This window comes from Sinocyclocheilus grahami, unplaced genomic scaffold, assembly GCF_001515645.1.
Source record: "Sinocyclocheilus grahami isolate Dianchi unplaced genomic scaffold, SAMN03320097.WGS_v1.1 scaffold115.1, whole genome shotgun sequence".
Classification (NCBI taxonomy): domain Eukaryota; kingdom Metazoa; phylum Chordata; class Actinopteri; order Cypriniformes; family Cyprinidae; genus Sinocyclocheilus; species Sinocyclocheilus grahami.
Window position 1 is genome coordinate 1,524,775 of NW_015505294.1, and position 14,250 is coordinate 1,539,024.

The window sequence follows — 14,250 nt, forward strand, 5'->3', positions numbered from 1 at the left end:
ATATATATATATATATATATATATATATATATATATATATATATATATATATATATATATATATATAATTTTTTTTATATATATTTTCAAATATAATTAATGTGATGGCAGCCATTCTTTGTGCCAAAATGAGGGACAGTAATATGCAAAAATAAATGTAAATATTTTTTATACAATTTGAGATGATTTGTGTAAATAATACTAATAATATTATTATACGATTAAACGTCTGGAAAATACAATAAAATTAATTTCCAAGACAGTTTCACAGATTTAATAAGACCTTCATTTTCAAACACAAACACACAGGTTTGTTTTTGTGAATTGTGGGGACTTCCATAGGGGTAATGGTTTTTATACTGTACAAACTGTATTTTCTATCGCCCTACACCAGGGTTCCTCAATTAGTTTTCGCCGAGGGCCGAATTCTGCCAACAATACCAAGCCAAGGGCCACTGGCCTATATATATATATATATATAATTGTTATTATTATTAAAATGATTATATTATTGTTGCTTTTGTTAAAATAACCACAAGATGGTCACAAGATGAATATTCAGATTTTTTCCCCAGTAGTCTGTTTTATTCAAACAATAATGAACATTTTGCATTTAGATACAGAAGAACTTTGCCTGTTGAATATTAAAAACAAATGAACAAACAAAAAATCTGGATCTCCATGTCTGCCATTCAAATCAACTGTTCCTGCTCGTCCCCGGACTGGATCTCTTCTCTCCACTTTCCCTAATTACTTATTCAATTATTATATTTGTCAGTATTAATATTTTTATGCTTAGATTTTTTTGGGGGGATCAAACTGTAACACCGTGTGTCCCAACCAGACACGACGAGATAAAAAGTATCTTTTTCATGTAGTTTGTGTCCTAACCACCCGCGACAGCGACACGTGACAATAAGCAACATGGAATTCTATTTAAGGAACGGTTTTTAGTTTCTGCGACGTCGCTGCAGGAACAACATACAAAATATGACAGTGATAATCTCAGGTAATGATTATGTGCTTTAATCAATGTAAAAAGTGTCTAATGTGAGTTTGAATATTATTTTGCGTTATCTTTATAGCCATAGTGAAAGCAACAATAGGCTAGATATTTTACCTCAGATCTTGAAAATAAATTAAAGCAAACATGTACGTTAAAACTGTGAACTCACTGCGAACCAACACGTGTATTCCATAACAAAGATATCACTCACTCACTCACTCAAAACTGTCCATTCACATTTGAATCATCTATTTTCCGTGTCCACTTTTCTTTTCTACACACTTGCTGTCACATCGCATCTACACTGGACGCGACAAAGCATTGCAAATCATTTGAACGTTGTGTCAGTACATTATAAATAGAACGAGTCAGCAGTTCACTGTTGGGGATTTGTCGTGTCTCGCCGCATCCAAGACAGCATCTCTGATTATAATGAGTTGTATTGTATTTTACTGCGTCGCGGCGCGTACGGTGTAGACACAATGTAAGTTAATGTAGCTTTCTGATGCTGCGTTTGAATTTTCATGTCACATTATTTGAAATTAGTGCGGGCCAACTTTTTCTCTCACGGGCCGGATGTGGCCCGCGGGCCGCCTATTGAGGAACCCTGCCCTACACCAACCATACACCCTAACCCTACCCCTTACAGGAAACTTTGTTCATTTTTACTTTCTCAAAAAAACTCATTCTGTTTGATTTATAAGCCTTTTGAAATATGGGGCAATGTCCTCATAAATCACCTTCTCCTTGTAATGCCTATGTCATACCCATGTCATTATACAAATTTGTGTCCTCATATGTCACAAAAACGCGCGCACACACACAAGAAATAAAGTGCTTGTTGTTGAAGAAACTGCTATAGACAGTCTTTTGGATATTATTTTGAATCTGTCTGCGCTTGTATTCTCTGATAGTGCTGATAGTATAAATTATTTAGTAGTCTTTCCAAACATTTTTTTTGCTGGTTTACTGTACAGTCCAAAGTTTACTGCACGGCGAAGTATCGGCAGTGCTGCGCCACGGCAAAAGAAATGATATTTTACTCGACTTGTGAACTTGCAGTCTGAATTGAAGTTGATAAGAGCAAAATACTGTGCGGCACAAGATTATACAAGGGCAATAACTTTAATAAAATGTTTCTGTTGTGTGATATTAGCTGGCTACATGCACAACCGTTTGTGACCATTTATCTGCATTTTAAAACTTCGAATAGAATCAGAATCTAAAGTTTGAACTGTAAAATACTCACCTTCACCAGGAAAAAGGACACTCCGTATGTGCGTAGGGACCTGGCAAGCTTCACATACTTTACTTTTGCCTCAATCTCTGTCATCTCACCGCAGCTTTTGTGATCCTGGTGAGGAGATTAAGATATGAACACTTCTCAGCCATTGTGGGATTTGAACCAACAACCTTTTGGTAACAAGCCAACTTAGTCAGTTGTGTTTTTAATAAGGTTTTAATTCACACTGGAGAGCTCATGGAGCTCAGGAGAGCTTTTCAGATATATGCTGAAAACACATAAAAACACGTTATGAGAAGTAATACTCAGATACACACACACACACACACACACACACACATATATATATATTAGTGCTGTCAAACGATTAATCGCATCCAAAATAAACGTTTTTGTTTACATAATATATGTGTGTGTACTGTGTATATTTATTATGTATACTGTATATAAATCGATTAATCTGCATGTATATAATTAAGAAAAATATGTTATGTTTATATTTTAAATGTATTTATATATAATATAAATTATATAAATATATACTGTACATGTAAATCCATGTAAATATTTTCAAAATATATATTGTATGTGCGTGTATTTATATATACATCATAAATATACACTGTACACAGACATATATTATGTAAACAAAAACTTTTATTTTGGATGCGATTAATCATTTGACAGCACTAATATATATATGTATGTATCTGAGTAACAGGGTTGAAAATCAAGCTTAAATTACGAGCTAGTTTGTCTGGAATCAAAGTTTTGTTTGTCATTATTGCTAAAATTCCTATTAATTAAAAAAATATTTGTTTGATTTCTTTCCTTTTTGTTTTCTTACAATAACTTTGGAAATAGGGCTGAATGGTTGAGCTTAAATCACAGGAAACAACAATGTTTGTACGCAAGATTTATTTTTTCTTCTTTTTTGCCAATCATAATTAAAATCATACAGTTATCTACAGAATTGAAATTATCTATTGAATTGATATTCTGTACATTGTAATAAAACAATTTTAATAAAACAAACTTTAAAGAAATCTTTTTAACTACCAAAAGTTAAATATTTAGCTGTATCCCATATTTTGCATTATAACACATTACATTTTTTCCAGTTTTTTACAACCACTGTTGTTTATTGCGATTTCAGCTCAACCATTCAACCCTGTTACCAAAGTTACTGTAAGAAAACAAAAACTGAAAGAAATCAAATTTTTTTTTTCATTGATAGGAAATGTATCAATATTTACAAACAAAGCTTTGATTCCAGACAAGGTTGTAATTTCAGCTTGATTTTCAACCCTGTTACTCAGATTTCATATCAATTTCATTTTTACAATTTTGTATAAAATAAAATTTTGATATTTAAGTTTAAAATTAAGGGGAAATACACAAATCATGGTATAAAATTGCATTTAGGCCGTACTTAGATATGTTCCAAATATTAATAACAAGGTTGCAAAAATTCCAAACCCCATAGAATGAACAGAAAATAAAACCACTCACGCAATATTTAGCTTGACCTCCTGCAATCCACATTTTCTCCAAGGTTAAGACATTCCTTTCAGTGACCATGTGTTGAAATATTCAAAAACCCTTAATTTTTAATGGTTTCAGGCTGTTTTTTGTATGTTAGTCATGGACAGTGCCTAATAGTATGTTTTCTTAGAATACCGGATTGTGTAAAGCCGTCAGAGGTTCACGTACCTGAAAAATTCTCTTCTCCGCCCCCCTCTGTTTGATGTATTCTTTTGGTAGGAACTCCTTCAGGCTGCAAATACATTTCACATGTTTACTCTCATACTACACAAACATTTTTCCATCAGAGCAGAACAAAACACATGAGGTCATCCTGGGGGGAATTACATCTTCATAACATATGCCCACACTGACTGTTAAGGTTTCCAGACAGCACAGAATTCTTGCAAATAATTGTCTGGTCTAAAATGTAATCAGATAACAACTGAAAGAGCCTGTGTGTGTGTTACAGTGACAGTGTTGAATGGGCTACATATGATACCGCAGCTACAAGGCATGTGGTCTTACTCTAAAAATCCTGGCTTGTGTTTGTGCTCCACGTGGGGACCGAATTGGATCTGTGCCTGAATTCCAGTGAACTCGCAGGCCTTATCAAAGGACACGGGGTGGGATCCGTTCAGAATGTCATCCCTGGCCTGAAATGGAGACAGGAAACAAGAGCAGATGTTACAGAATGTAATGAGGGTGCTAACAAAGATGTTACAGAAAGTATGCGGTGCATCCGCTAACATTCGCAGACAAAAACATTTGAAGGGCCATCAACATCTTTAAAGAATATTCAGATCAGTATATTAACACAAGAATCTCTGTGCAGAGATGAGATATCGCTAATAAGCAACTTTAGCGACATATAGCTGCGAGATAAAATGATTTTGTGAGTTGAGGAAGGCTTCTCATCTTGACTTCTTGTTTTTTTAAGCAGTAGCACACAATTCATAACACGTGATTCCTGCAGGCACGCTTTAACAGACTTGCTGGGATTGTACGGACACAATCTTAGAAGTAACATTAGTTTCTCCATTTCAGCAGAGATACAAATGCCCAAAAGAAAAAAAAAAGACATAAAAGGAGCAATTCACTTAAAAATACAAATTCGGCCATCATTTACTCACTCATGTCATTACAAATCTGTATGCTTGTTTTTTTTAAAGCGGAAAATTAGAAATTTGAAATAAACTTTACACTATTTTTTCCAAACAAGTTCATACAAGAATACTATATAACAACTAATAGCAATATCTGTCAAGTTCAAAACCAAACCAATCTAAAGAAAACCAAAATAAAGTAAACCAAACCAACCCACTTAATGAACATAAACCAAAAAAAAAAACAAACCAAAAAAAAAACAAAAAGAAACAACCGCCCCCCCCCCCCCAAAAAAGCCAAACTCTACCAAACCAAAAAAAAAAACACATAACACGTGATTCCTGCAGGCACGCTTTAACAGACTTGCTGGGATTGTACGGACACAATCTTAGAAGCAACATTAGTTTCTCCATTTCAGCAGAGATACAAATGCCCAAAAGAAAAAAAAAAGACATAAAAGGAGCAATTCACTTAAAAATACAAATTCGGCCATCATTTACTCACTCATATCATTACAAATCTGTATGCTTGTTTTTTTTAAAGCGGAAAATTCGAAATTTGAAATAAACTTTACACTATTTTTTCCAAACAAGTTCATACAAGAATACTATATAACAACTAATAGCAATATCTGTCAAGTTCAAAACCAAACCAATCTAAAGAAAACCAAAATAAAGTAAACCAAACCAACCCACTTAATGAACATAAACCAAAAAAAAAAACAAACCAAAAAAAAAACAAAAAGAAACAACCCCCCCCCCCCCCCAAAAAAAAGCCAAACTCTACTAAACCAAACAAAAAAACTAATAAAAAAAACAAACAAAACAAAACTAATCAAACAAACAGAAAACAAACAAAAAACACCCTCCCCCCCCAAAACAAAAACAGGCCAAACTAAACTACTAAACCAATCCAAATGCAAAAAAATTGAAAAAAATAAAAGAAATATTCAACCAAACAAGCAAACAGAAAACAAAGGGTTTCCAAATTAGGGTGGAAATGCAGGGGGTTTGTGAGTTGATGAAAGGCTAATGATTAAATAAAAATACTTAAAATTACAATAAATAAACAATTTTAAAACAAAGAGAATCAAATAAAACACTTATTAAAAAGTATAAAACCTTTTATTTTGGGTGACCAACATCAGAAAACCATGAAACATGTGAATGTGTCATTAAATATTGAAATATTAACTCAAAATCACAGGTGGTACTTCAAGAAATCATTTTTCATCAAAGAGGTTCAGCTGCCAAAAAAGTTCAGGAATCTCTGTTATATGGAAAAGCACTTCGAGAAGATTCTTTAAAAATTCTCCTTTTGAGCTCCACAGAGTAAAAGTAACAGCATGTGGGATTGGAACAACATGAGGGCGAGTAAATACTGACAGATTATCATTTTTATGTGAACGATCCCTTTAAGATGTTTCAATAACACTGCGTGGTGACACTGAGTGCAGTCTAATATTACAGAGGGTCCTCCTGATATACACCCGAGTGTAGTTCAGTTTAAAACCTGAAAGGGTGCATCTTACAGAAATATTTTAGTGCTTTCCATGTAAAATATTTCATAAATAAATAAATAATAAAATACCCACCAAGTGAGCATCTACTAAACAAGCGGCATCTATTTGCAGAGCCAAGTTTGTGAGTTTTCAAACAATCTGGATGAAGTAATTATAAGAGCAGAGGCAGAAACGTACACAAGCTTGTTTGTGAGAGTGTATACTTGGCTGATGTTGTGAGTGGGGACTGAGGTCATGAACGTTTTACATCATCATAAACAAGTCCGTGTGTGAGGGGCCCCGCCCTCAGGACATCCACCAATCATCTCGCATCGCTCCCAGATGACATCAACATGGTAACAGTAACAGATACAGTCAGTGAGGGTTTATGGGAACACATCATGACAAACTAAGATATGACGCGCTCACGCCCCCAGCGTGGAGCAGAGAAATCCCCTTCAGGCTGCCAAACACTCCTGAGCGCATACATGTGCAGCAGCCTCAGTGTGTGTGTGTGTGAGAGCTGTGCTCTTCTGTTTCTGAAAGTATGTGGGTGTGTGTGGCACCATGCCAGGAAATTTCACGCGGGCGTGTGTGTTTACTACAGAGGAAGACAGAGGAAAGGGAGGAGAAGTGTTACAGTATGCGTGCACATGTGTGTGTGTGTGTGTGTGTGTAGTGACTCGCATGCACCTTTTTACCAGCATGGACAAAACACCTCAGTAAATCTATCAATTACAAAAAAAAGCCCATGGAATTCATAAAAAAACAACTGTACAGTAACATGTAAATACCATGTACACGGATTTGGTAATAGTAGCATCATGGTAATAGTAGTAGTAGTAGTAGTAGTGATTTATTATTAATTAATACCATGAAATCCCCTCGTAAAGGCATTACCTTTATGAAAATTATCCATGGTTTTATTATAGTAAAAGTGCAGTAACCATGGTCTTTCGGCATGTTGATTACCATTACATTTTTACTACAAATTCTATGGTTAGTGTAGCAAAACCATGGTTAATTTGTGGTTAATATTGGTTTAACTACAGTAACCATAGTTTTTTGTTTCATTTGTAGGAAAACCATGGTCAATGGTTTCATAAGGGATACCATGTGTCTTGACATGGTACCATAGCAGAACCATGTTGCAAGAATATGATAAAGTACCATGGTATTACCACGTTTTTGAATGTATTAGGCTAATACCATGGAAATCTGAAGTAGAAATGTAAACACCATGTTTTTGGACATAGGTAATAGTATAAGGTAATAGTGCGGTAATTCTTTTAAGTACATGGTAAATGAATATAGTAATCATAGTAATACGTTGTCTATAGCTGGTCTCCCAGCCTGACCAGATTAAAAAAAAAACAAATACAGTAATCATAGTACATGAGTATATAATAGGGTACCATGGTATTATTATGTTTTTAAGACAAATATCATGATGATACTAGGTTTCTTTAACCTTCTTTTGTTTTTGGAAATGTACCATGCTAATACCATGGTTTTCTTTAAAAATACCATGTAGTACCATGTACATTCTATACTACGGTAAATGAATATGGTACCATATTTGTATAATGATTTTGAACATGGTATTGCCATATTTTCTGGACAGTACCAAGGTTAAAAACACCATGCATGGTAATACAGTGTAGTATGTAGGTTACCATACTAAAACTATGATTTTTGGTTACGTAAAAACCACAGCACCATGATATTGCCACAGTATTTTTTAAGTGTACAGTATGTGGAAACTTGTGATTTTGTAAACACACATTTAATAACAAGGATACAGCCATGTTTTCCTTTCAAACCCAGAAATACTGACCATATATTGGCAAAAAAAGTGCTTATTCATCATCTTATATAAGTTATTAAGTGCAGGTGACAGAATATGTGCGTGTTTGTCAGTGGGAAGTTGAAATCTGCTCTGAAATCCTCAGGCAGACACACTAATGCATCTGCAGCGAGCCGTGTGCTCCAGAGGCCGGTCAGAGCACTGCGGCCCGTCTGCTCCAACAGCTCACGGCCTCGAGGGAAACTACGCACTAGCGCAGAGCTCCTTGAGCGGACACACACATTCACACTGTGCTACTCTCACACACACACACACACACACATTTACATACATAAACATGCATGCATGAAGAGCCACTGGCCACTTTGTGACACAAGTCCTTTTGACTCAAACCAGAGAGAGAACAAAATATGCTTGTGTGAATGTGTGACAACATCACATGTAAGATCATGTGCAAACTTAGCATGACGGAAAAAAATAATAATTCCTGGTTTCCTTGTTAAAAAAGTTTTATCGGTTGTGTTTTGTGATAAATGTTTTTAATCACATTAAACTAACCATCCATCAAAATTATTGATTATGCAAAAAACCTGCGAAAAGTGCTTAATTAGGTGAAGGTGTAAAAGTATGATGTAATAAAATTTCAAGCAATAATTTCAATAGTGTCTTTAAAAATATTAACCCCCAAACGTGTTTTAATGGTAGCTACAAGAAGTCATGAAAAACATTAGCATAGCCCATCCTCACGCTTCTCCTCCACCTGCTCTTGGATCAGTGAGTACTCCTCATAATTAGTGATTCCTGTGGAGCACAAGATAATCAGCATAATCTCTATCTGTCAGTCTTTCAAACTCTCCAGCACAGGTCTTGTACGAAACTAAATAAATAGTTTGTATGAAACTGAATAAAAAATCATTAAGCTTACAGGAATGTATGAAAACAGCTTGATTGTAAATCATTCAGGGAAATAAAAAGAAATTAAATAAAATGTAAATGAGGAGGCTAATGCTTTAAGTTCCATCACATTGTCGCTTAAACTGGCCATTTAAACTGAAAAGGACCATGTAAAGTCATATTTTTCATGTGATGCTTAAGAGTCATAAATCCAATATTGGATTTGTTCCCGTTAAATCTTTAAACCATGAGAATAAGAATTATATTGTTTGTTTGATGCTAATTATATAATAAGTCATATCAGAAATGTATTTTTATTATAGAAATACATTATAGAAAATGCTGACCCATGATGTGTGAGATGATAATATAAAATTAAATAAATATATAATAAATAAAAAATTACCTTGTTATAACAGTGTTTTATAATTTATACAGATAACTATTATATATGCCAATAATATATATATATATATATATATATATATATATATATATATATTAGTGCTGGGCAACTATTAACATTTTTAATCGCGATTAATCGCATGATTTTTCTGCGATTAATCGCATTATGCACAAAATTCAATAATGAATTCAAAAGTAGTGTATTGTGCACTTTTTTTATTTAAAAGTACTGCTATATGAACAAAAGTGCAATAACATCTGGTTTGCAAACACTTTAAACAAATAAGGTGCTTTTTTTTTACAGCAGTATTCCTTTTACATAGTAGCAGTTAAAATATTTCTTGTAAATCTCAACTTAAACCTTAATGTAATCAAATTAAATATAAAACCAAAGCTATTTGCCACTGCCAGGGCATTAACGTTTTTATAGAAAATATTTTATAGTTTGTTATAGAAAAACAAGTTATGCTCAGAGTCCAGAGCCGCGATCATAACATTAGAACAGGCACCTTCCGAGTAGAGACCGTGGGACCTGCGGGACAACACTTGATGGGCGAGTGCGGGTGTGGGCGGTTAGAGATTCGTGTGTACGGAATGCGGGAGTATAAGGGTGTACTCACACTAGGCAATCTTAACCGTGCCCAAGCGTGTTTGACCCCCAAAGCCCGGTTCATTTGACTAGTGTGATCACCCCGTGCCACGCCCGGGAGTGGTTCATTTAGCCGGCCCTGGCTCGGTTGGGCCAGAGGTGGGCCAGAGCGCGGTTCAGTTGGGCTCAGGTGTACGCACGTAGTGTCGGAGCGCAGAATTTCTGATACGTGCAGCTGCAGCATGATTGCGTGACCATTTCTGAGTGGCAAAAGTGATAGCAAAGCAATATATTATGAGAGGGCCATGTGTTACCGCGTCCCAAACGACTCAAAATAATAAACCACAAAGTTAACAAAACGATGCACTCCACTGTGCTGAGCGAGAGCGCTTCTCTGCCGTCTTCACATGCTATCGGAAACTTCCTATTTCCCACTTATGAAGTCATGATTACGAGCCTTTTTACAGTCTATGTTACGCGCATGCTGCATTCTTTTCTGTTAAAAATAACAGTGAACAGTGGTTTGTAAAGCCTAAATAATTTTATCGGGAGCATTCATGTGAGCGCTGCTGCAGTTTAGGCCTACACCAAATGCTCTCATTGGTTGAGACGCGTGATAACGCTCATCCCAAGCCAGTACTGATTAACATCCCACCCCTCCTGTGTGTATATGTGTGTGTATATATATATGTATATATATACACATATATATTAGGGCTGTCAGTCGATTAAAATTTTTAATCTAATTAATTATTTAAAGCTGTTTTTGTGTTAAATGAGAAAGTATCAAGTAGACTTTACAAATTGTAGCTTTAGAAAGAAATATTTTATTTGATTCAACAATTTATTACACAAACATTTAGGCTCACAGTGTCAGGCCTAACGTAAACTATGGAACATAAAAGAAGATAATTTTAGAAACATCTCAGTATTTTTGGTTCATACAATGAAAGTCATTAGTAACTAAAACAGCTTTGTTACCAACCGTCTTCAGAAAACCTTCTTTTATGTTCCACAAATTAAAGGTTTGAAACAACATGAGGGTGAGTAAATGATGACAGAATTGTAATTTTTAAATCAAATTAAAAAATTTTATTTGTTATTTCGTTTTTTTATGAAATGATACTCTAAATAAGAAACTAAATCTGCCAGCAGGTGGCGGTAAATGTCGTCATTTGATTCGTTCAAATGGCTGATTCATTCAGGAATGAAGTAAACGGCTCTATGAATAGACTATTAAATCATTGGTACAAACGAATCTTTCAAAACGCGGATTCATTCAGAAACTAAACACTGCTGTGTTGTTCGGAGACGCGCGACAATTCTGCTGTGGCTTTAGGTAATATGTTCTCTGCAAAACTGAGCAAAAACACAATATTTTGTTTAAAATATAACTATCAACTTCTTATTTACTGAACTGTTGTATAAAATCACATCAAACTCATGATATTCGGGACAAAATCAGCACTCGTGTAATAGGCTACTGCTCTCGCTGCTCGTGTGATATCGTATGATATAAATGTGAGATAAAATCTCATACAGGGGGACTTTTTGCACCAATATCTTGAATTTTAGGGCATTACTGCATTTATGGAGTTGTTGCCCTGCATCTTATTTGTCAACAGTCAACTGCATGAAACGTAAGATGATGTACAGATCTGGGGGCAGAGCCAGTGCATTAACTGCATTAAAAGAAATTTTTCATAACTAATTAAGTTAACACGTTAAACTGACAGCCCTAATATATATATATATATATTACATAACTATATTGTAATAATATACAATATTGTGCGCAATCTGTCACACACACTGGAGTCTCGACAGTAGGTCAAGCATGTGCTGAGAGTGCTGAAGTGAACTAACCCTGAAACAGAACCTACTACGGAGTAGGTTATGTTCAGAGAATAAGTTGCTATGGCTACTTACATAGCATGAAAGTTACCTCCGTTTTTGGAAGCGAAAGCTGAGTTTATCCGCTTACTTACCCTTAAACATACCTGGGTATGTCACATAACCTGCTTTCTGGAATACCCCCCAGTTAAGTTTTAAGCCCAATATTTATGGCAAACTTGACAGGATAAAAGAAGGACCCACCTATCCTACTGCAGATGGTGACCAACAGCTCCCCTACTGTTTTGGAGTCATCCACCATTATGGTTTTGATGGTTCCATCCAGCATTTTGATCTTCTGAGGTCTCTGTTTTTTCTTGTACTCCAGGACGTCCTGTACAGGATGAGAATAAGTGCTGAAATGAAGCTTAGAATCACAATGGAAATAAAAACTTACGAAAGTCTGAAGAGAATACTGATAAGTCAAATAATGCGATTTACCCCGTTCCGCAGCATGTAGTAATCAAGGGTGCGCCCTGATTCCAACCAGATTCCTTTCCTGGGGTCATCATCGGACAGGAAGAGCCCGTAATCCGATGCTGCAATAAGTTTTACATAATTAAAACAACAACTTGCCCCATGGAAGCAGATACTAAATCAAAGAGATCCTGTTACGTCTACAAATACGTTTGTAATAAATATCAGACTCTTCATTAAACCAAAAAGCAGTTTGTCTTTGATCCTAAAAGAAACAATTGACATTTATAAGATGAGTCCAATTCATTGTGGCCATTGAGGGCAGCAATCATGTGCATCGCATGGGAAAACAGTCATATAACTGTAGCTGGCCGAATAATGAATGTACACAGAGTGGCAGAGCTGCAGACTCATCCCGAAGTGATGACTCCTGTTGAGCTGATAGCACACAGGAGTCCATTTCACAAGCTCCAGCAAGCAGAGAACATTAATGCTCGACTTTGTGGCCGTTTGATGACTTGAGTGGAGACGGAAAGAGAAAGAGTGCACTTATCCATCAGACTCAACCTGAAGCAAAACTGGTCATCAGCTGAGGTTGCACATAGCGTAACACTTTACCACCCAAGTTTTGACATGACGGATACAGAAACATCTACTGATGTGAAGCAGCTGGTATAAATCCAAACTTTTGTCAAGCTCTGCAGATATTTACAAAATTTAGACAGAACATAAAAGTTCCCCCTGCCCCAAGTGTGTTTAAGGAATATTTAGATAATACTATCATCCGCAAAAAATTGGTATTCTTGGTTTCTCTAACACAGTGTATATTTAAATCCATTCCAAGTAATTCCAGAGTTTTCCTCAGAAAATGTGACAAAATGTGCCAATTTGAATACACATGTGTGCCAATTATGAAATTGTAAATATGAATCCAAAATTGACCTAATGAACTTAAAAAACTTGAATAATTCAGTGTATTTTATTCCAATAAAATAAAAAAGTCATCTTTAATCAAAACGTAGTAACTTGTTGTGCCTCTAAAATGACTTGCCTTTTCAGGTGGTCATCAAGGCTGGTTAAAAAGTAAAGCGTACAATTTTGCCTAAAATTCACCAAACAGAATTTCAAAAAGACTTGCGAAAACGTTCCTGAACACTCCCCCATCTACCATTGGTTGAACAAAAAGCTAGTCCCGCCCCCAAACTCACACCACTGATTGAACCAGTGTTGCTGTGTCCGGCTGGTTTGATGCTCAAACAAACAGAAACGGAGTTGTAGTAAAGCGTTGTAGAGCGTAAAATGGTGGGAAGCCTAGAGGAATATTCTGCAAATCTTACCTTGTCCACTTTGGGCCTCTGGAACTCGCTCTCTGATAATCCTGCAGGCGTCGTAAACCGGAGTTGAGGGCTCAAACTGCATCGTCTTGACCACATTGCACTGTCGCACACAAATCTTCAGCGACAGGGCCACCATCGTGACTGCTGCTCGAATGGGAGCACCCACTAACACACCTGTAGAGACCAAAATAAACAATCTGTCAGTTTCTCTGAAACGACCAGCACCCGTTCATTCTTTGAAGTCCACACCACTACATCAAAACATGTTTTAATCTGGATTAACTGGAGCAGACGTAAATGTGAACACAAGTGATTTGCAGTTGAGTTCAACTCTAGCACTGGTTAATGAAATATGCCTGCCACTGAAGATAAGAGAGCGAGATCAGAGCTTTGTGTAGGCTTACAATATGAGCTTCTTACTGCCAAGAGACGGCTGTAATGTAGTTATTAGATTAGTAGAACAGCACTGCCCTTTAAATACTGAGCAGAGGAAAAGATTCTACTGCCAACTGGGTGTTTAGCCTAGG

The 14,250-nt window shown here is 35.9% G+C and overlaps 1 protein-coding gene across 1 annotated transcript in view; it reads right to left on the reverse strand.

The window, feature by feature from the left end:
* tln2b (talin 2b) overlaps positions 1-14,250 on the reverse strand; it is a 171,725-nt gene that overhangs the window by 77,528 nt on the left and 79,947 nt on the right. The window contains exons 2-9 of the mRNA XM_016277766.1: positions 13,724-13,897; positions 12,411-12,508; positions 12,174-12,303; positions 8,926-8,989; positions 8,344-8,452; positions 4,302-4,429; positions 3,963-4,026; positions 2,256-2,360 (exon numbers count right to left, since the gene is read on the reverse strand). Of these exons, the coding sequence (XP_016133252.1) occupies positions 2,256-2,360; positions 3,963-4,026; positions 4,302-4,429; positions 8,344-8,452; positions 8,926-8,989; positions 12,174-12,303; positions 12,411-12,508; positions 13,724-13,859 (834 nt within the window). The 5' untranslated portion in view covers positions 13,860-13,897. The remainder of the gene's footprint in view (positions 1-2,255; positions 2,361-3,962; positions 4,027-4,301; positions 4,430-8,343; positions 8,453-8,925; positions 8,990-12,173; positions 12,304-12,410; positions 12,509-13,723; positions 13,898-14,250) is intronic.